General features: G+C 40.5%; 2 protein-coding genes across 3 annotated transcripts; both read right to left on the bottom strand.

The window, feature by feature from the left end:
* Nucleotides 1–1,909: 1,909 nt before the first annotated feature.
* LOC116052786 (nuclear factor 7, brain-like) lies at nucleotides 1,910–23,464 on the bottom strand. Of its 2 annotated transcripts, none has more exons than XM_031303617.2 (2): nucleotides 23,446–23,464; nucleotides 1,910–3,407 (listed from the first exon to the last, which is right to left on the bottom strand). In XM_031303617.2, exon 2 carries the CDS (start codon nucleotides 3,388–3,390, stop codon nucleotides 2,005–2,007), a length of 1,386 nt encoding a protein of 461 aa, XP_031159477.1. In that variant the 5' UTR covers nucleotides 3,391–3,407; nucleotides 23,446–23,464; the 3' UTR covers nucleotides 1,910–2,004. The 2 variants fall into 2 exon arrangements, with proteins under 2 accessions (XP_031159477.1, XP_031159476.1); XM_031303616.2 differs by lacking the exon at nucleotides 23,446–23,464 and adding an exon at nucleotides 9,484–9,926 and having other exon boundaries at nucleotides 1,911–3,407.
* LOC116052792 (E3 ubiquitin-protein ligase TRIM39-like) lies at nucleotides 5,849–12,376 on the bottom strand. Its single transcript, XM_031303629.2, has 2 exons — nucleotides 11,720–12,376; nucleotides 5,849–5,858 (listed from the first exon to the last, which is right to left on the bottom strand). The coding sequence occupies exon 1, from the start codon at nucleotides 12,334–12,336 to the stop codon at nucleotides 11,791–11,793; it is 546 nt and encodes a 181-aa protein (XP_031159489.1). The 5' UTR covers nucleotides 12,337–12,376; the 3' UTR covers nucleotides 5,849–5,858; nucleotides 11,720–11,790.
* Nucleotides 23,465–23,989: the final 525 nt, after the last annotated feature.

Genomic DNA, 23,989 nt, shown 5'->3' with positions numbered 1-23,989 from the left:
CTGTTGCCACCTTTTAGCATTATTGTATTTTATCATTGCTGTATTTTTCACAGAAGCAGTCAGACTTTAAGCATTAAAGCAGTCAGACTTTAAGCATTAAACTGAAAAACTAAATATGACGAACAAGAAAAGGCAATATTTTATTTTGTTGAGAAACAGGAATGAGTGTACATTCAGCATTAATGTTATTTAAATCACCAATATTAGCAGATTTGAACTGATGGAAACTGAATGAAACATTTTTACAGACATCGTCATATTCTGTATTACATCAAATACAAAAAGAATTTGAACATAGATTTTAACGTAACTTAAATCTCGACTAGAGTTTAACATGTCTTGATCTCAACATTGATTGGCTGCTTAAACATGCATTTTTTGAATAACTTTATCAAATCAGCTTCTACAAAGTGTTTGCTGGTCTACACGGCTCAACACACACACAAGTCAAAATAATTAAAACATGAACAATATTGATGGGACTGGGACGTTATCCCCAGTGAAAATGACTGGAAACATCCTCTCAGTGAAAGGGTGGTAAGTGTGTGTTGGTATCAGCATCAGAGAACAACAGCTTTTGTGCGTTCCAGTCCAGAGTCACTCTGATCCTCTGGAGTTTCTCCTGCACTATGAGAGTAACAGATGGATCTACTGGCGACCGTGAACACCCAGAAACCAGACTGCACTGTCTCCAACCTCGACATCCCAGCTGTGAGTCCCAAAGTTAAAGCCCTCAGAGCCCAGAACAGAGTGGTATACGTCAAACCTCTCTGGATTATCAGGAAGCTGCTGTCTCTTTACTCCTCGACTTACACTGGTCAGATCTTCAGACAGGAAGACTTTTGGTTGAGCAGTGTTTTGGTCCAGAATCACAGGAGTGTAGGAGACCATGTCCTTCATCTTGTTCCAAATGTTGAAGCTCAGGTTGCCCAGGTGTTTGGCATCGTCTATCGGAGCTCCTGAGAGCAGCTGTGGATCATCCAGCAGGGGGCGCTGGACTCTTTCTACTGCAGCCTTGTAGTTGATCAGGAATGAGATGTCTTCAGCTCTCAGCTCCACTTTTCCCTTTAACCCTTGTGTTGTCTTCCCATCAACCTTGAACTTGTTGTCCTACCGGGTCAAAACTGAAAAGTTTTTTTCAACTTATTTCAATGCTTTATTTTAATTTTATTCATGGTCAATAAACCTAATTTATGACATTATACCTATTTCTTTTAGTTAGAAAAAGCAGAAATTATAAATTATTTTAACTAATAGTTCAGATCAGAGGATGTTGAGTGGATAATCACAGACTGGATAATGTCAACATTTAGTCTGGATACTGTTTTAAAACATGTAAAAAATGTTTTTCAAATGCTATAAAATTGTAGTCTGGCTATCACCAAGCTCAATCTTTTAAGATTGAATATTAGTCTGGGGAGTCTGCTCTGTATTTCCTCTCCACAAGAGGCGTGACCAACGGGCATAGTTTAAATGACTCTGTACGCAATTGGATAGTCCTTCAACCAATCAGACCAACGATCCGGGTGACGTACCAGCGAAAGCGGCATCAACGGATTGCTATGCTTCGGTGGCCAGCTTGTTGAAGGTAAACAAAAAGCTGCTTGGCCACTTCTATATAGTCGTGTTAAACCCGCCAATAGCGCACTAGGTGGATAAGCTAGTTTGTGATTGGTTCCTGCAAAGCTGTTACAGAAGCAGGATAGATAAACGTACAGGTTTCCAGCCTGAGCTGCAGGGTGAAATCAAATCGCCGGCAGATTGGGCGGGGTTTATCCAGTCTAATAAAATTGAATAAAACACACAAAATTCAATGGAAGTAATCATTAATTTTACCTGCGAAGAACGTTGTATCCATACAACGTACATCAATGTTATTTTTTTGGGCAATTTGGTTCAACAAAACCAATATTTCTGATATAAAGAACTTTAAAAACAGGTCAAATTTGACCCGAGGATAACACAAGGGTTAAGAAATAAACATCATGAATATAATCATCCTAACTAACTGCTCTGCTCCATTGTCACACACACCTTCACTGGTAATATCTTTAGTGGGACGTTATACCAAGGGCTAATGTATGGAAACATCCTCTCTGTGAAAGTGTGTGTGAAGGTGTGTATGCGTGTGTCAGTATCAGCATCAGAGAACGACAGCTTTCTTCTGTTCCAGTCCAGAGTCACTCTGATCCTTTGGAACTGCTTCTGCACTACGAGATCAGTGGCTGGATCTGATGGTGACCCTGCTGAGTAAGAACCTTGAATGAACCCTATTCTCCATAATCCAGACAGTATGCTTCCCTTTCTCTGGACAGATTCTGCTAACACACCCAGTGACCAGCTTGTACTGTCTCCAACCTCGACATCCCAGCTGTGAGTCCCTGAGTTAAAGCCCTCAGAGCCCAGGACAGAGGGGTAAATACCAATCCTCTCTGGATTATCAGGAAGCTGCTTTCTCTGTCCCCAACTCCCCCTGGTCAGATCTTCAGACAGGAAGACTTTTGGTTGAGCAGTGTTTGGGTCCAGAATCACAGGCGTGTAGGACACCATGTCCTTCATCTTGTTCCAGATGTAGAAGCTCAGGTTGCCCAGGTGTCCGGCCTCGTCTATCAGAGCTCCTGAGAGCAGCTGTGGATCATCCAGCAGGGGGTGCTGCTGGACTCTTTCCACTGCAGCCTTGTAGTTGATCAGGAATGAGACGTCTTCAGCTCTCAGCAGCTCCTCTGTGGCTCTGACTGTGTCTGAAAGAGCTGCTATCTCTCTGCTCAGAGCTTCCATCTTCTCCTTCATCCTCCGACTCTTCTGCTCCTCTTCCTCCCACAGTGCAGCCACCCTGGCCTCCTCTTCCTCTTCTAGAAACTGGTGAAACTTCTTATACTGCTCCTTAATCTGCGTCTCTGTGCGTCGCACCTGGAGCTTTATGTGTTCTGCTGTTTGATCAAACTTCACTTTAACTTGTTCAAAACCCTTTAACTTCTCCTTTAAGGGCTTCAGAGTTTCCTGAAGCTCCTTCCTGTGTTTTTGTGTTACTTCTTCGATGGGTCTGAATTTGTGGTCGATGTGTTTTTCTGAATCTCTGCAGATGAGACACACTGGCTGCTGATGGTCCAGACAGAAGAGTTTGAGTTTCTCAGAGTGCAGACTGCAGAGAGCCTCTGAAGCTCTCTCTAGTAAGAAGGCCTCACACAGGTTCTTTAACACCAGGTTACAAGGTGGTTTTGCATTTGAGGATGTTGTCTTACAGACTGGACACTTTCGACCTTGTTTCTGTCTCCACCATCTCTGCAGACAGTCTTTACAGAAGCTGTGGCTACATGATAGAAAAACAGGATTTCTAAAGACTTCCCGACAGACCGGACAGCAGAGATCCTCCTCTGATCTGGAAGCCATTTTTTCTTCGAGTGAAGCTGAAAACACAGCAGACAGAAAGTACAGTCAGTGATGGCTCCCCTCCCTTTTCTACAAACTTCACCAGAGATATATACATAGATATAAGCACATGAGATGCGTCTGTGCCGCCGACCTCTTGGGATGGACTTCTGACTCATTCTGACCATAAATGAAGACTCAAAGACAGACTTATGTGCTGCATTGGTAGATGCCAAATATATGCCAAACTAAGCTATATGGAATATCATTTCACATATGAAAGAGGTTTTTTATCTTTATATATGCACAATTAAAATAATTTCTCGCTATATTTCTAATCAGATTTTAAGCGGTTTGCTTTGCTACAAAGGTCAGACATGTATTTATCATACAGGATACTTGGTTATATTAGAATGCGGGTGTTCATATTAGAGGTGTTGGAATTTATCAAATAATCGAATCGTGGACATGGACGATGCTGCATCGATAATCGGCCGGGCCATAATCGATTATTTCTGTTTACAATTGAATGTAGGTCTAACAACATTTCTGTTTACATATTCTGTTGTTTTGCACATTCAGGAAGTGCCATGTGCTCAGTGCTGTAGTTTGATGTATGCAATTTATTTAGAATTAGAGCACTACAGAATGTTTTGTTTTTTAAGCTTGAAAAGCTATGAATTAAATATCCTATATGGCTTTAATAGTAAAAATGTATTTGACGCATCGTGATATCGAATCGAAGACATGATAATCGTAATCGAAACGGGAGATCAGTGAAGATTCACACCTCTATTTCATATCAAAATATCTTATCTTGTGTAGATAGTTATAATATGCGGCTTTAAGCCTTGATGTCATTTAAATGGTTGAGTTACAAAAAACATTTTCCCTCGTACAGGGGCAAGTTAGCTAAAGAAGCCAAAAGGATGTTGTACCAGGCTGTAAACATGTTTATTTCTGCTGTGAAGTTAAGATTTTTTAAAAACGGGGGTCTAGTGGGATTGACTCTCCTAAAGTGGCCACTCAAGGAACTGTAGTTCACTAACACACATGACAAACACCCTTTACAGTATCTTACTGATTTATTACATAAATAAAAGACTTTACCTGACACAAGCTAGCATTAGCTTGTGGTTCTCAAGCTTTTGTCAATAATGTTGAACAGTGTTTTTAAGCCATGTACCCCCTAACCAGCGTGAATAATTTTTGGTAGAAAAAAAAAAGATAAGTCTTTATAAAGAATAAGAATACAGCGATGTCAGCAATAGATTTACTAAACAACAGCCTTGGACCTGGAAAACATTTAAATGCTGATGGAAAAAGGAGAAAAAAACGACAAAACCTTGGAAAAAGACACTAGAAAGAAGGAAGTAAGGCAAGAATCAAAAATAGTAACAAAAACTTAAAACAAAGAAGGAAGGCAACACTAGGGCGACAAATGTGACAAAAACTTTGAAAAAAAAACTTTGAAGAAAAAAAGACAGTAGAAAAAGTAAGGAAGAAAAGCAAGAAAGGGACTTCTGGTGAGGCTGCGTAGTGAAGCTGCTGTGTTCACCCGCCACTCCTCATTTCTTTCTTTGCAGTCCAGCCAAAGCGCTACAACTAACCATTTATATTAGGGGTGGGAATCTCTTGGCACCTCACGATTGGATTCCGATTCAAAGGCCAACGATTCGATTTTAAACCAATTATCGATGCAACAATTTGTTTTATGTACATTTCCATGCGTGATGTTTTAAAATATACATATAAATCTGAGTTTGCTAGTCAGAGTTTGCTAATCACTTCCTAGACAAAGCTTAGATTTTGACATATATTTGTCACACACAAGTTTTAATGAAATGTTTTGTCTTCTAAGGTTTTTATTTTGTAGTCATTCCATGCTTAAGCCTTAAACATGTTTGTGAAAGTCACCTTCTCTCCCAGTAATCTTCCACGTCAGAGGCTCAGTCATGTTTAAAGGAACACGCCGACTTATTGGGACTTTGTCTTATTCCCCATATCCCCCAGTAGGGCTGCACGATTATGGCCAAAATGATAATCACAATTATTTTGATCAATATATTGATCACGATTAATTATCACGATTATTTGTTGATTTTAACCAAAACAAATTTTATTGTCACATAGGCTAATTATAACTGCTTTCACATCCATATTGTGCTACATTCCTCCTTTGTTGAAGGATACTATGAAGGAGCCATTTCAGCTGTTGTGCGACCGCTTTCCAAACATGCGCGTTTGCCGTGAAAAGATACAGGCAATGCAATTTTCTGTTCACGTTAACTGTGCATGTTAAAATTCGGTGCCAATAGGGCACCGTTGCCCGGTATCTACCGGACGAAACAGCAACGCGGATTACAGTGCCACTTAAATGTCTGTGTTGCGCTCTGATGCTACAAAACAGACGTTAGATGCACCAGAAACACTAATGACACATTACACAGCAGCTAACGTTAGCCTACCGTTAGCAGTAGTAAACACGGCTAAAATACTGACAGCTAAACGGTGTAGTGTGAGCGTGTAGCGGGACGTCCAACAGTCTGCCGCTAAAGCTATGAGCTAAAAGACTCAAACTAGCACCGGTCACTGCTGTGGTCGGAAAAACTACACAGACGGGACTAAATGTTGCGTTTACTGGTAAACTGGTAAACCTTGTGACGACTTATGACCGACTGCTATCTGTTGTGGAGTTTTCTTCACGTTACTCTCTCGGTCCTCTGTGACTGTCTACATCTAAACTAAGCTGCGCGGTGCAGGGAACCACTCTGATTGGCTCATGGAGGCACGTGATCAGAGAGTGGTTTTACGGAGCTTTGTAAAAAAAAAAAACTTTGATACAGAGCATTCTATGAACAGGGCATGAAGCATTTTAAATATCGCTTGATCACGCGAATTTGATCGTGGGAAGCCAAAATCGTGATCGTGATTAAAATTCTATTAATTGTGCAGCCCTATCCCACAGAGTTAGATAAGTCCATACATACCCTTCTCACCTCCGTGTGTGTCGTAACTCTGTCTGACGGCCCCACCACTAGCCTAGCTTAGCACAGATCCTGGAGGTAACCGGCTCCATCTAGCCAACTGCTCCCAATAAGTGACAAAATAACGCCAACATGTTCCTATTTACATGTTGTGATTTGTATAGTCACAGCGTGTACAAATAACAAGGTCACATGAGACACAGCCATCTTCTAACCGTATACATACTGGGAACTATATTCTCAGAAAGGCAAAGCATTTCTACTCTCTGCTCGGGGCTTCTCAGGTGCCGCAAGCATATCACTCCGCCCAAGTAGCAGAAGTAGCAGTGCTTCGCCTTTCTGAGAATATAGTTCCCAGAATGTATACGGTTAGAAGATGGCTGTGTCTCAAGTGATGTTATTTGTATACGCTGTGACTATACAAATGTTGTTGTTGTTGCTCGGATGTTGGACTGATCTGCTGTTCTGGGAGTCGGGGACACTGGGAGTCCCTGTTGGTTACTGGGGATTTCAGGTCATGGGGCTCAGATTTGCCCATTAGTTAGGAGAAGTTCTGTTTGGCCTGCACGATTAATCGTTATAAAATCGTGATCTCGATTCACCTCTGTTGCGATTTAAATTTTAAATTTTTTTAAAGGCATTTTCGGCCTTTATTTTGATAGGACAGCTGAAGAAATAAAAGGCAAGCAGTTAAAGAGTGATTAGAAATCATTCTGTTTTTGATACTGTACTTGAATTGGCAATTGACAAACTCCATTTCTCTAGAGACTGAAGCTGTAGCTGCAGCATGTTGATTGACATGTTTTAATTATGTTAAGACATGTTCAAGGAGTTCAGATAGAGCCTGTATCAGGGCCAAATTTAGTTCAATGTGTTATATGTCACTATTTTTGGTAGCCTACTGTACGTAAATGGCCAGTATATACTTTTTTTTTTTTTTTTTTTAATTCATTGAAGCCTGTATGTTTACAGGCTTGTGGTGATGCGCAATGTGCTATTGGTGCCAAAAAAAATCTATGTTTGGTACTGCCAATTTGTTTTGTTTTGTAATGGTTCACATGTGCAATAAACATTACACTGACATCATCGTAATATCATTTTTAAGCTAAGAAATCGTGATTCATATTTTTCCTCAAATCGTGCAGGCCTATTTGGGTTGTCCCTGTCTGCTTTTGACCTGAACTGGGTGGGTGGGAAATTGGAGGGAGGTGGCATTCTGTTTTTCTCTTTTTTGTACGTTGTTCATGTCTGTTCCGGGAGTCACGTCACGGGAGTGTTAAATAAAAAAAGTTGGGAAAAAAGAAAGGCAAGAATAGGTCAAAACAAGCAACAAAACCTTCAAAAACAGCGACAAAAACTTTGAAAAAAAGCTAAAAGTAATAGACAGTACAAGTAACTACAGCCTTGTAACTAAAAAACATTTTGCAAAAAATGTCACGTACCTCCTACACAGGGCATGGAATTAACACCCGACCACCCGCCAAATGCGGGTGAATTTTGCAATTGGCGGGTAACACTGTCAATCTACCTGCCACATTGGCAGGTAGCCAATGAGAATTGAGTGATTCAGACGCGTAACTATCGGTAAGCAGGGTACGCGGTTGCTTACGGGCCTAGTCCAATCAGGGGCCCGCATCACTGGAAGACATTGATTGACAGCCGGGGCCCCCTATCGCATTTTCATTACTCACACAATCCCAGCAGTCCCACGTGCAGCCACTGACCAAGCGGGAGTGAGAACGGGTAAAATTAATTTCCTTGTTTCTGTTATAAAGACGAGACGTGTGTGTGACTCAAACATCTCACATTTACCAACAAAACGTACAGCAAAAGACCGTGCAAAACATTTCAGACCGTCCTGCCAACATGTATACATTTTAACATCAATGTACGCTGTGACGTTTATTCACTCTAAAGTCAGCGGCTGCTGTTTCAATCCTGTCGGCTCTCTGCAGCTGGGGGGCTGCTCCGTTTCCCCCCGCGACTGACGTGCACACACAATCACACACAAACGCACACGGTGGATGCAGGAAAAAACGCAGATGAAACCTACAGGATGACCTAAATTGAGGACAGCTACGCTCGTTATTGTAAGTGCAATGATAAGTTAAAGTCCAATAAGTACTTTATTAAACTGTATGAATGTGTGTCCCAGGCCAGGATAGGAAATTAACTAACAATGTAAAGATCAACAAGCCACTGACAATGACAGATATGTTCATATTGGATTCATTCAATAAATTATTATTTTGTGTCTTAAATCCACCAGCCTTTTTCATATTTTACCAACATTTGCAGCATCCTGAGCCTTTTTGGTAAGGTTCCTAGGAAATCCTCAGCCCAGAGTAATTCATTAATAGTAATAAGTATTATTTTCCCCAAAACAAGTTTCCTTTTTATTTATTTTTAAGAACTATACAAAAAAATGAATGTGTTATGGTGCGCATTCACCAGTGTTTTTTTGTTTTGTGGTGCGCGTAGGCTACTCCTGATTTTGTCAGTCATCTCATCTCTTATATGCAGTGGCGTAACGAGCCAACACCGGGCCCTTATGCAGGATTATCAAGGCGGGCCCCCCTACTACAGCACGTGATGACGGCGCAATGTCCACGAGTAGGCTACCATCAATAGGACAGGATAGGATCGTAGAGACACAGCAATTCCTGTTTTTCACATTTATGAGGCAAAAAAAACTGGCTGGTAAAAAAAGTTAACTTCATGCCCTGCTCCTACAGTCTTTCAAAGTACCCCTTGGGGTACACGTACCCCCATTTGAGAAACACTGGCTTACAGTATCAGGAGAATCACTTAAGTTTGTTAGCTTAAAAGAAGGATTAACGTTACTTCTTGTAATCACACACGTTTATGACAGTAAATAGTTTTCTATCTGTGAAATGTTATTACATGTTGCTCAGTTTCGGTAATTAACACGAGCATCCAAAAGCAGCACAAACGTCTGTTATTTTCTATGAGTCTGTATGGTCGGATGACCGTCCAAAGATGGCGGCGGCAGACGCATTTCACAAGCCAGAGGCAGTACATCTATCGCTCCAATGAACAACAGCGGCCAATGCGTGTTTACGTATAAATATATCTATGCGACTTCACATTTTTTAGTCAAACTCACCTTCAGTGTTTGGAGTGTCAGCAGGTTGAATCACAAGTGTTCAGTTTTCCACTTTTCTGTCCTGTAGCTGAACTCACTCAGGGGAAGTTGTTCTGTCCGCCTGGCCGGCGACCATCGCGGATTCCTCCAGGTGAAAGTGTGTGAGCACCACATCCACGGTCGTCCGCCAGAAACAGAAAGCTCTCCAAGTTTTTGGTGGCTGTTTTGCAGTAAAATAACAAAGAAAGAAAAGGGAAAGATTACGGCGTTTACGCCTGTTTACACGACAGACTGTTCCACGCGTGTTTTACGTTCTTCTAGGTCCAACAACAACTTTAGTCCGTGTGGCAAACAGTAAAGTTACAGAAGATCCCTTTCCCTGGTTTCCCATCAGCCCGTATCTTGCGCTCTGATTGGCTGTAGTTTCGCAGCAGAGTACGCGTGCTGCCATATTGGGACGGGCACGCAGCATCTCCTTATGCATGTTTGTCAATGGAGGCAGGAGGTCTGGAAATCTATAAAAGAAAAAATGCTACAAATGCCATGTATTAATGATACTTGGTTAAAAATTCAAAATGCAGGGTTTCATACCAAAATACCTTTTCTTTGGTAGATTAGTTTAGTTTACAAGTAGAAAAAAACACACACAAACTAAATCCTGAGCAAACATATCTTTCACAATTCCAGTAACTGATTACAATTTAGGATTCCCATGTTCAAAGAGAATAGAAGGAAGTTTTAAAAAAAAAACTTTGGTGGTCCTATCCTGCTTTCTCTTGTCTTTTAAACAGTATTTTTTTGTCTTTACTTAGTCATATGTATTTATATATTTATAATATTTGCATACGTACCAACATATATACATACAGACATACCCACATTTTTCTTTAAAGTTCTTAACAAGTTGTGTAACAGAATTAAACTGATGCAGCAAGCCTGCCCCCAGAGTTCAAGGCGACCCATAATTTGCAACTTAACTGAACCTATTCTTCAATAAGTTTGTGAATATGACTTCTCTAAAACGACACCCATCATTCCCCATACTGCACCCCGACATATTATTATAGGAACCTGGTTGTCTAACCACAGTATGCATTTTGGATTCCCAATCCCAATATACTTTCCCAGATTGTTATATTATTTTCCTAACTGCCCATCTTGTTTCCTTGTACCTACATCTATGTATCAGTACACACTGTACTGTAATTACACTGTCAATAAGGAAGAATTACATTGCAGGCCATCAACAAAAGCATTAGCAGACATTCAACCATTCTATTCCACCCTTTTGAGAAATAAAGGATTAAATCTGGTTTAATATTTACCATTATGTAAAATATTACCAGCGCCATTGGTCCAGTCAAACAGATGTGAGCAACACATCAAAAAAGTAGTCATTAGCAGTCATTACCATGGCATGGTACTGTTGGACAATAAACTGGAGGCTGTTGCCACCTTGTAGCATTATTGTATTTTGTCATTGCTGTATTTTTCACAGAAGCAGTCAGACTTTAAGCATTAAACTGAAAAACAGAATATGCCAAACAAGAAAAGGCAATGTTTTATTATGTTGTTGAAAAACAGGAACGAATGTACATTCAGCATTAATGTTATTTAAATCACCAACATTAGCAGAATTGAACTGATGGAAACTGAATGAAACACTTTTAGAGACATAGTCATCTTCTGTATTACATGATTTTAACGTAACTTAAATCTCGACTAGAGTTTAACATTTCTTGATCTCAACACTGATTGGCTGCTTAAACATGCAGTTTTTGAATAACTTTTCTTTATCAAATCAGCTTCTACGAAGTGTTTGCTGGTCTACACGGCTCAACACACAAGTCAAAATAATTAAAACATGAACAATATCGATAAAAAAAAGCAGATTTTAAAACTAAACAATCAGGTGAATGTATGAATTGATCCTCTGGAGCTTCTCCTGCACTATGAGAGTAACAGATGGATCTACTGGCGTCTGTGCTGCGTATTTACCTAAATAGTACCTTATTCTCCATAAGCCAGACTGTACGAATCCCTCCCTCAGGACAGACTGCTCTAACGCACCCAGTAACCAGACTGTACTGTCTCCAACCTTGACATCCCAGCTGTGAGTCCCAAAGTTAAAGCCCTCAGAGCCTAGGACAGAGCAGTATATGTCAAACCTCTCTGGATTATCAGGCATCCATGCATCCAAGTTATTTTTGGGCAATTTGGTTGAGCAAAACCAATATTTCTGATGTAAAAAAAAAACTTCAAATTTGACCCGAGGATAACACAAGGGTTAATAAATAAACATCATTAATATAATCATCCTCTTTATCTCTAACTGCTCTGCTCCACTGTCACACACACCTTCACTGGTGATATCTTCAGTGGAACTTCATCCCAACTGGTAAATAATGGAAACATCTTCTCAGTGAAAGCGTGTGTGATGGTGTGAATGTTTGTGTTAGTATCAGCATCAGAGAACGACAGCTTTCCTCTGTTCCAGTCCAGAGTCACTCTGATCCTCTGGACCTTTGTCTGCACTACAAGAACAGTGGCTGGATCTGACCATGAGTATTTACCTTGATAGAACCCTATTCTCCATATTCCAGACTCTATGCTTCCCTTCCTCTGGACAGACTCTGCTAACACACCCAGTGACCAGCTTGTACTGTCTCCAACCTCGACATCCCAGCTGTGAGTCCCTGAGTTAAAGCCCTCAGAGCCCAGGACAAAGCGGTATACGTCAAACCTCTCTGGATTATCAAGATCAAGCTGTTCCTCTCCTACTCTCACACTGGTCAGATCTTCAGACAGGCCATTTAATGGACCAGCAGTGTTTGGGTCCAGAATCACAGGAGTGTAGGAGACCATGTCCTTCATTTTGTTCCAGATGTTGAAGCTCAGGTTGCCCAGGTGTTTGGCCTCGTCTATCAGAGCTCCTGAGAGCAGCTGTGGATCATCCAGCAGGGGGCACTGCTGGACTCTTTCCACTGCAGCCTTGTAGTTGATCAGGAATGAGACGTGGTTAGCTCTCAGCTCCTCATCTGTGGCTCTGACTGTGTCTGAAAGACCTGCCATCTCTCTGCTCAGAGCCTCCATCTTCTCCTTCATCCTCCGACTCTTCTGCTCCTCTTCCTCCCAGAGTGCAGCCAACCTGACCACCTCTTCCTCTTCTAGAAACTGATGAAGCTTCTTAAACTGATCCTTAATCCGCGTCTCTGTGCGTCGCGCCTGGAGCTTTATGTGCTTTGCCATTTGATCACACTCCTCTTTAACTTGTTCAAAACCCTTTAACTTCTCCTTTAAGGGCTCCAGAGTTTCCTGAAGCTCCTTCCTGTGTTGTCGTGTTACTTCATCAACGGGTCTGAATTTGTGGTCGATGTGTTTTTCGGAATCTCTGCAGATGAGACACACTGGCTCCTGATGGTCCAGACAGAAGAGTTTGAGTTTCTCAGAGTGCAGACTGCAGAGAGCCCAGACTAATGTTCAATCTTCATCTTAATCTATGCACAATTAAAATAATTTCTCGCTATATTTCCAACCAGATTTTAAGCAGTTTTCTTTGCTACAAAAGGTCAGACATGTATTTATCATCCAGGATACTTGGTTAAATAAGAATGTGGGTTTTCATACCAAAATATCCTATCCTGTGTAGATAGTTACAGACCTGCCAACCTTGAAAAACTTTTTTTTGAGTAGCAACTTACTGAGTTCTCGTTCATGAACACGGCAGCACGCATGCGGAAAAAAATGTGCCATTACCGCTGTCTTTGATGTAATTTTGGCTGGTTGGGCATCAGTATAGTGTTTCCTTTAGTTCACATTGTTACCAATCACTTCACCTGGTCCTAGGACATTGTCATTAGTCATAGCCCAGGTTACTTTTGATCTTTATAATAACCTTACCCTCCATAATGTGCATACAGTACTGCCCTACTAAGGCAAAAGACCTTAACTCGCCAGAGTGTGAAACTGAGAAAAATTACTTTAAAATTATTTTAATGTCCTGACAATTGAGTTATAGGTATACTATTGTAATTTTCACATTTTGTAGTGTATACCTGTATGTATCTATCTACAAAAAAATGTTGAACTCAAATTTGACCTTTGACCATTTTTCCTAAGTAACTGTATTCTGCCTTAGCATTGCCCACAAAATGACAATCGGTCATACCAAGGCAAAAGACCGTAACTTCTATTTTATAGCACAATGTTACGATAACAATCATAACATTCACTTAAAATGTAAGCAATATTAACCCTATTGGACTCACTATTAGGGATCAGCCAATTTTTTAGTGCCAATACCGATTTTTTTTTCATCAGCCTTAGCCGATGACCGATACGGGCTGCCGATGTTCTTGAGCCAATATTTGGAGCAATACTGCTTTTGCTCCCTCAATTTACATCATAAAAATGTAAACCCTGCCACACTGGATTTGTTTTCGGAATCTGCTCTGCCATGTCTTTAAAAATAATAAACAAAAACACAGATCAGTGTCACTTCTGCAATCATCTTACATTCATATCACCCACATGATGTGTACAATGTGCATCATATGGATGGGTGCACTGCATATGGTTAACTGTGCAAGGGTAAAAGGCTTTCATCAACATCTACAACACAGCCTTGATGATGCATTGCTTGCTGACATATTACAAGACAGATATAATCAGGTCATCACAAAATGTCCTTTGTCAACACATATATATATATATATATATATATATATATATATATATATATATATAATAATATATAATTTCAGAAAACAATAAACCTGAAAAGTAGCCACTGAAATAAAGTGCTTGATTTGTAATTTAAGACTGCCATGGTGCTAGTGGTGGAGGGGCAGTGCATGGTCTGCATGTGAACTGCAGCGTCTCCAGCAACACAGAGCTGTCTGTGTACGCCTGTCTGTAAATAATGCCAGGATAAAACTATCGGCGAACGCAGCAGCCGCGTATCATAAAAACAAAATATCGGCCCGATATATCGGCCGGCCGATAAAATCGGTCTATCACTACTCACTATGATAAAAATGGCTTCACATTTACTTACATCATATGAAAATGATTAGGGCTGTCAATCGATTAAAAAATGTAATCTAATTAATTACATACTCTGATTAATTAATCTAAATTAATCGCATAGATAATTTTTGCCCGGTGCCTGAACCGATACTTTTTAAGAAAGTTTAAAAAAAGAAGAAAAAATAAGGGTACTAAACAACAGTTGGCGACATTAAAGAACGACTTGTTTATTGCTAGGCCATATGGTCAAACTTAAATGACTTAATAATAACAATGTAATAACTATAACAATAACTTATTGAACGACAAAAACAACCACCAGATGGGAAAAGGGCATTTAACAATGACTTTGAATGCACCACGAGGCTGTAGGTTACCAGTTTCATTGAACGCACCGTCTGTGTTTTTCCAACAACGGCAGCTGCAGATTGTTACATCCTGGTGTTATCCTCTACAGTGAAATACAGATACACTTTACACCGTTTAGCGTTAGCTGTCAGCATTTTAACCGTTTTTAATCCAGCTACTAGCTAGCGGTAGGCTAACGTTAGCTGCTGTCGAGTATAGTGTTAACTAGCGTCACATGCAGCAATGTTTCTGTTGCCTGTAACATCCGATTTCAGAGCATCCGAGAGAAGCGCAGACATAGCATATAGTTGCTATTCAGTCCGGTAGAAACTAGGGCTGTTGGAACGAATGCCGAAATTCGAATATAATTCGAATAGTAAAAAAAATCAATACTATTCGAATGCTGAAATTACTATTCGAATGTGACTTGTTTTTATAAATATGTTGGCTAACGCTAGCTAATCTCCCTCTTCTCGCCTTGGCCAACCCGCATGTGTCACTCATGTCACGTCTTATGAACAATAACTTAGCGGGAGTGAGAAACACAAGGCATTGTGAGGTTACGTACCGAGTGACATTAGTACAACATTACGGAGCTAACGTTAGGTACCGAGTAACATTAGTACATGGGGGAGTGACAGCTGGAAATTGTAAGATGAACAGTAAATAGTTTTAACATGATTTTAAAATTGACTTCCACCGAGCCAAAGTTCTTATGTTAACATTAGGGATGTTAAGGTATGAAAATTTAACCTCACGGTTATAGTGAACAAAATGATCACGGTTTTCGGTATTATCGCGGTATTTTTAAAAGTGTGTTCAATATGTTCAGTAAAGCACTGCTAGGCCTACACAAGCTGAACTAGTTTCAAAAAGTGTAATATAGTTTATTATATTACAAAAATATAGGCAATAGGCTTGTAAAAACTGGCTACTAAAACACCGGCCCGCTGTAGGGGGTCCGTTAAGAACTTCAACCAGAGATGTCTGACTTTGAGATCAGGAAGATTTTTTTACAACTCCACATGAAGTTAACTATAAAGTTGTATTTGATGTTACATGTGAAGTTGGATGTGGTTCTGAAATATAAGCAAATAATATGACTTACTACATTATTTATCAAAGCTAAATGTTATAGCCACCAGCATACAACAAGAATCAATACTAAGAATTACATTAGTTTCTCTGTAATAATTAACATAAATGTAACATATTGCTTAGTAACACAGACTGAGAATAAGCCACATCTATTACAGCACACCTATCCATAACGGAGCAAACGGTGTAATACACCTTTAATAGCTGCAAACCTGAATATCAACACGTGGCTGCACAAATAATACTAAACAATCTGCACATCTATCAGCTATGCAATAAGAAACACAGCAACAGCAATATTATCAAGGCGATAATATATCTCTCTCTCTCCAAATAAATGTCGTAACACGGGCTAAACTTCCACATAGTAGCAGAACACTTATTGAAGATAACGAGGCAGTAAAACCCATGACAGTTTAGCAAGCTACAGAATAGTTTTAACTTACATTCTGGGCTACACACATCACTTCAACAAGTCCGAAAACGGAAAAGAAAAAGAAAAAAGTTAAAGAAAAATGATAACGGAAAAAGTCCGTTAACAGCTGCTACATTCTGTCCCCCTTCTCCTGCAGTGTTGCCAACTCTTTTCCAATGAAAGTCGCTAGCACCAGCTCCAAAAGTCGCTAAAAGTCGCCAGATGACGTCATACGCTCATTTGCATATATTTGACGTCATTACGCAATCATTTCTATAAAGCTTAGTGGTTGTGTCAGCAAGGTAGATAGAAAGAAATAGAACTATTTAGCCAAATAATCACAAATTAAATACAGGAATTTATTTTACCTTATAATTATTACTTAGGTAGCCTATCTTTGAAGTAAAAAAAATGAAATTCTACAAAGGGAGGGAAAAAGATCGATAAAGAATTCTCAAAGAAGGCTGGCTTGCCCAGGTCCAGGCCAGCTCAGCGGCGTCTTTCTCCCGTCGCGTTGCGTCCCGCTGTCTCTCCTACCTACACCGGCCCCCGCACACCCTGTCCCCCCCCCCTTCTACCTACCTGCACACTGTGCGCAGAGCTGCTGCACATGAGAAGAGAGGGGAGAGGCTGCTCCGCTGCTCCTCAGTCACAGAACAGAAGACTGTTTTGGCGGCTACAGGAGAGAAATACCTTGCGTGCTCGCTGGAACATACTTGACGACTTTTCTACAGAAAGTCGCGAGATATGTTGCTAGTTGCTTTTTTGAAAAATACAGTCGCTAAGGGGGCTGAAAAGTCGCTAAATCTAGCGACAAAGTCGCTAAGTTGGCAACACTGTTCTCCTGTCTGAGCGCAGTTCGTCTGCGCCGCAACCTTAGGAGCCTCGGATGAAGCTGGGAAGGATTAAACACAGGTTTCCACACCGTGGTAATCCACCGCGATAATAAGGATATTTTAAATGAAAAGGGTAATTGTTAACGTCAACATTTTTACCGTGGTTTAGCGTTACACTGGTAATCGTTACATCCCTAGTTAACAATAGTTAGCTCTTTCTTGTTTTCTAACTGCGTCATGAAGTATAACGTTAGCTTAGCTGGGAGCTTCATGGAGAGAGCTAAAGGTAATGTTAGCTGCCCTCACAGCTGTCAGTTAGCTTTGACTTCATATATTACCTTCTACTAGCTGTATTCTAACGAGACAATCTGCAAAAAGGAGGTTGCTTCGTTCGTTTGTTACTTAGCTACCTAGTTTATGACAAATGGTTTCAGCTGTGCTTTCTAACATGATGTCATTGTGCAAACCGAGCACCGTTAGCCTTTACAACAGAGCCGCTTCAATACACTTGTTAAGATAATGTTTCATTACAGAGTTCTACATTGATTTGCGTTTGTCGCTGTGTGCTCGTGGTGGAAAATGAATGTAAACAAAGTTGCGTGCAGGTCCCCTCAAGGCCAGGCTAATGTTGGAAGCCACTCTAGTGGACGGAACGTGTAACAATAACCACATGCTTGTAATGGCCTTGACAATGCATGAGCCTGAGTAGTGTAGTACATACCTATTATTTTACAGGCTGCAATTGAGCATTAAATATTTGAATATTATTCGAAAAAAAAAAAATATCAAATGGAATTCGAATGGTATTATAGAGGAAGATTTACAGATCTAGTAGATACCGGCGGTCGTTAAGGCACCGTTGCCATATTAGCACCGGATTTCGGTACCCAACCCTATTCAGGAAGAAGATTTTTATAAGTAAATGTTCCAATCAACGATCCAGGCAGCACATTCTTGTCTCCCTCCTTCATTTTACAGTCTAACGGTGGCTAGAACGGCTCCGGGTCTAAGTTTAATATGAAATGTATTAAACTGCGTTATTTTTTTTTAACACGTTATTTTTTCTCGGATTAAGTAATCGAAATTTACGCGTTATTTCGACAGCCCTAACAATTATATATCAATATGTTTTTTTCTGTATTTCATACTCATACTAGTACCACATAGGCGGTCGAATGATTGATTCACACACTCTCTCTGACAGAGGTCAAAGTTTCTCTGCCGGTCAACCACTATGAAATTGTCCCGGTTGTCTGCGATTACATAGCCGACGTGGTCTTATTATAGCCCGATCTTTAACTAAACCCATGTAGAAAGACTAATAAAGCGTCCAGCGTATGATTTTTACAATGTGTGTGTGTCAGTCAGTCGTAGCGGTCTGCGTCTGCATAATCTGTGCAGCCAGCGTTACAACGTATATTTGTAAACATTGTCACAACGCCTCTTCTTATCTGTCTCATTTTAACCAGTCCCTCCATGTCCGCTGGAAAGTCAGCGGACGAGCGCTGGGTGGAAATGTTCTCGCATTTCAAAAGCGGGGAGATTCCGTTCAAAAAAGTAGGTTTGTCAGTTCGCCATGTGTCTACCGGGCACAAATGCTCCCGTTGAGCGGATCTTTTCGCTCATGAACAACACATGGACTGACGAGAGGAACCGTATGACACTCACCGTTCCCACCTTAAAGGCGCTACTCGTCACACGGGCCAATTTTGCTGACACCTGTGCGCAATTTCACAGTAGGCTTTCAGCCAACAAATTGATTCTTGAGCAAATTCACTCCTCTAACAAATACTGTATACGGAATTAATGTTTCCAATAGGGAAGCTATCTGCTCTATCAAATGAGATTACATTTGTGTGTGTGTGTGTGTGTTGTAGGTTAGAATAACACTGGTAACACTTTACGGTAAGGGTAAATTAATTATCATGAATTCATGCATGAATTAATTGATGTAGGCCTATTTATTATTATGCATTATGTAATTAATGATTTGTGTAACTGCTAGGGGTGGAACGGTACATGTATTCGTATTGAACCGAAACGGTACGGGCGTCACGGTTCGGTGCATGAATTTACACGGAGAATACACGGTATAAAAATAAATAAAAGTTGCGTGCAAATTAATTAATGTAATGTGGAACTAATGTAATGCGGAACTACGGTTAGATACGCGGGTTCTTTAGGGACACCTAATCTGTAGCCCCGCCTTAGCTCTGAAGCTGATTGGCGCTCTGCCTATGTAGCCGATCTCTGCCTATGTTTGCAGTTTTAATGAGTCAGCGATAGCAGCACTAAGGACGAGTATGGCGAGTGGTGGCGACCCACAAGAGTTAGAGGACCAGTCAGTTACAGTAGTACAGACAAGAGAGTGGTGGATAAGACTGCTGTTGTAGATTAGTGGTACTTTTCCAGCGTCGCGGCTCCGAACCGTAACGTTTGTTGGGACAGACGCCTTGTTTCTTTAGGCTAACTATATTAGCTTTAGCCAGGCAGGGAGCAGCTTTCTGCGGTGAAAAATGGCCGGGAGACGTCGTGAGAAAGTTGCATTAATCAGGTTCGTCTTTGCAGAGAACAGAGATGCTGTATTTTCTGTTTCATAGCTGATTGTCATATTTTGTTTACAAGTTACAGATGGAGTCTGGAGAAGATTTGGGGTACTTATTGTTTACATCTCACTTTACACACTTAATGTTATGTTCCCCCCCGCCACAAATTGCTTTCGAATCTGTGGGAAACACTGGACATGCACAATAAAAAAAAAAAAAAATTGCCTTCTGCATTGTAAATTTGCTTTTCTCTCCATTGTACCGAACTCGTACCGAACCGTGACTTCTGTGTACCGTTCCACCCGTAGTATGTATGCATTTAATGTTTTCAATGTGTATGTGTATCTGTACTTGAATAACAAAGTTTTTTGAAGACAAAAAAAAATACAAGTTCTCGGCGAGGTGAGCTTACGGACTGTCTGCTCGCCCTAATTGCATTTTAACATACTACATTTATACATCAAACCTACAGTAGGCCTAGCTAGGCTACGTGCAGAACATTGTATGTTATTTCAGAAGTGAAAGAATGGCTTTTGTTGTTGATTTGCTTTACCCTGAGCTCAAGGAGAGACTTCACTCGCTCGTCTGAATCAGATCCACTCATCATGACAACGTAGCCGGCTGATACGCGGGATTCACTGACTCCCGCGAGAACTCACGAGTCATCAACAACTCACGAGTCATCGAGGACTCGTGAGTTGTCGGCAACTCATGAGTTGTCTGCGAGCCGAGCCAGCCGAGCCGAGCTTGTAATGTTTCGAACTGTCTGCTCGACCGAATTGCATTTAACATACTACATTTATACACCAACACCTACAGTAGGTCTAGCTAGGCTACGTGCAGAACATTGTATGTTATTTCAGAAGTGAAAGAATGGCTTTTGTTATTGATTCGCTTTACCCTGAGCTGGAGGAGAGACTTCACTCGTCTGAATCAGATCCACTCATATAGCCGGCTGATTCGCACGAGAACTCATGAATCACCGACAACTCATGAATCACTGACAACTCATGAATCACCGACAACTCATGAATCACTGACAACTCATGAATGACCCGACAACTCATGAATGACCCGACAACTCATGAATCACCAACAACTCACGAGCCCTCGTTGACTCGTGAGTTCTCGAGTGAATCATGGTCCATGGTCTGCGAGCTTCCGGCTCTGAGTCTGCGGGTCGGGACTGTCTCTCTCTGCTCACTCAGGCGCTTGAGTTGACTTGTGGAGTTGTGGTTGCCTACGTAATTGTAAGTTATAAAGCTTTTTGCAGCTAAGATGGCTAGCATAGTAGAAGTTAATGTTGCAAGAGGTTTGTGTGTGGCGCTACTATCATTTTAGATTGAATTTTAGTAGGACCCAACTGAACCGGGTTAATGATACTAGAGACTCGCGATTCATAGGTCAATTTAAAGACTCGGTTTAAGATCCGAGTGAATCACGACTCAAACAGGTCTAATCAGAAGAGTCAATTAAGTTTGTTAGCTTAAAAGAAGGATTAACGTTACTTCTTGTAATCACAAATTCAACACGTTTATGACTGTAAATATTGTTGTATCTGTGAAATGTTATTACATGTTGCTCAGTTTCGGTAATTGAACACAAACATCCAAAATCAGCACAAGAGTCTGTTATTTTCTATGAGTCTGTATGGTCGGATGACCGTCCCAAGATGGCGGCGGCAGACGCATTTCACAAGCCAGAGGCAGTACATCTATCGCTCCAATGAACAACAGCGGCCAATGCGGTATTTACGTATACATATATCTATGCGACTTCACATTTTTCAGTCAAACTCACCTTCAGTGTTTGGAGTGTCAGCAGGTTGAATCACAAGTGTTCAGTTTTCCACTTTTCTGTCCTGTAGCTGAACTCACTCAGGGGAAGTTGTTCTGTCCGCCTGGCCGGCGACCATCGCGGATTCCTCCAGGTGAAAGTGTGTGAGCACCACATCCACGGTCGTCCGCCAGAAACAGAAAGCTCTCCAAGTTGGTGGTGGCTGTTTTGCAGTAAAATAACAAATAATAAAAAGGAAAGATTACGACGTTTACGCCTGTTTAATGTTTACGTTCTTCTCGGTGCAACAACTTTAGTCCGAAGTGAAGTTACAGAAGATCCTGTCCCCTGGTTTATTTTACTGTCTATGGTGGTTTCCCATCAGCCTGTATCTTGCACTCTGATTGGCTGTAGTTTTGCAGCTGCCATATTGGAACGGTAAGCCGCGCCTCCTTATTACATCCATGCTCCTAATGCATGTGTGAGGCAGGAGGTCTGGAAATCTGTTAAAAAAAATCTGCTACAAATGTATTATATGTATTCATGATACAAGATACTTGGTTAAAAATTCAAAATGCGGGGTTTTATACAAAATACCTTATCTTTAGTAGATTAGTTTATTTTGAACATGTTTTGAGAAATAACAGTACAAGTAGAAAAAAACACACACAAACTAAATCCTGAGCAAACACATCTTTCACAATTCCAGTAACTGATTACAATTTAGGATTTCCATGTTCAAAAAGAATAGAAGGACTACTCTTCTGGTCCTACCCTGCTTTCTCTTGTATTTTAAACAGTATATTTTTTCTTTACTTATTCATATGTATTTATATATTTATACGATTTGCATAAATACCAACATATATACATACCCACATTTTTTCTTTAAAGTTCTTAACAAGTTGTGTAACAGAATTAAACAGATGCAGCAAGCCTGCACCAATGGTGTTTAAGGCAACCTATAATTTGCAAATTAACTGAGCCTATTCTTCAATAAGTTTTGTCAGTCAAACAGATGTGAGCAACACATCAAAAAAGTAGTCATTAGCAGTCATTACCATACCATGGTACTGTTGGATAATAAACTGGGGGCTGTTGCCACCTTTTAGCATTATTGTATTTTGTCATTGCTGTATTTTTCACAGAAGCAGTCAGACTTTAAGCATTAAACTGAAAAACAGAATATCTGGAACAAGAAAAGGCAATGTTTTATTATGTTGTTGAGAAACAGGAATGAATTCAGCATTAATGTTATTTAAATCACCAACATTAGCAGAACTGAACTGATGGAAAATGAATGAAACACTTTTACAGACATCATCATATTCTGTATTACATCAAATACAAAAAGAATGTAAACCTTGATTTTAATGTCATTTAAATCTCGACTACAGTTTAACATTTCTTGATCTCAACACTGATTGCCTCTTGAACATGCAGTTTTTGAATAACTTCTTTATCAAATCAGCCTCTACAAAGTGTTTGCTGGTCTACACGGCTCAACACACACACAAGTCAAAATAATTAAAACATGAACAATATTGATAAAAAAAAATAAGCCGATTTTAAAACTAAACAATCAGGTGAAATAGAAATTAACATGTCTTTGTAATCATGAAGAAATTCCCCTGAAGAAATAAACATCAATATAATGATCCTTTTTATCTCTAAATGTTGTCATCCACTATCATGCGCACATTTACTGGTAATATCTTCACTGGGACGTTATCCCCAGTGAAAATGACTGGAAACATCCTCTCAGTGAAAGGGTGGTAAAAGGTGTGTAAGTGTATGTTGGTATCAGCATCAGAGAACAATGAGACGTCTTCAGCTTTCAGCTCCACTTTTTTCCCCTTTAAAAAGGAACACGCCAACTTATTGGGACTTTAGCTTATTCCCCGTATCTCCCAGAGTTAGATAAGTCCATACATACCCTTCTCATCTCCGTGCGCGTTGTAGTTCTTTTCGACGGCTCCACCGGTAGCTTAGCCTAGAACAGATCCTGGAGGTAACCAACTCCATCTAGCCTACTGCTCCCAGTAAGTGACAAAATAACGCCAACATGTTCCTATTTACATGTTGTGATTTGTATAGTCACAGCGTGTAGAAATAACAAGGTCACATGAGACACAGCCATCTTCTAACCGTATACATACTGGGAACTATATTCTCAGAAAGGCAAAGCATTTCTACTCTCTGCTATTAATTGTGCAGCCCTATCCCACAGAATTAGATAAGTCCATACATACCCTTCTCACCTCCGTGTGTGTCGTAACTCTGTCTGACGGCCCCACCACTAGCCTAGCTTAGCACAGATCCTGGAGGTAACCGGCTCCATCTAGCCTACTGCTCCCAATAAGTGACAAAATAACGCCAACATGTTCCTATTTACATGTTGTGATTTGTATAGTCACAGCATGTACAAATAACAAGGTCACATGACACACAGCCATCTTCTAACCGTATTTAAACTGGGA

Source organism: Sander lucioperca, chromosome 6 (assembly GCF_008315115.2).
Source record: "Sander lucioperca isolate FBNREF2018 chromosome 6, SLUC_FBN_1.2, whole genome shotgun sequence".
Classification (NCBI taxonomy): domain Eukaryota; kingdom Metazoa; phylum Chordata; class Actinopteri; order Perciformes; family Percidae; genus Sander; species Sander lucioperca.
The sequence above is the reverse complement of the archived record's forward strand: the minus strand, read 5'-3'. Positions and strand labels throughout refer to the sequence as shown.

Coding starts and splice junctions, on each gene's coding strand:
- LOC116052786 (XM_031303617.2), bottom strand. CDS start 3,390: ATGGCTTCCAGATCAGAGGAGGATCTCTGCTGTCCGGTCTGTCGGGAA.
- LOC116052792 (XM_031303629.2), bottom strand. CDS start 12,336: ATGAAGGACATGGTCTCCTACACTCCTGTGATTCTGGACCCAAACACT.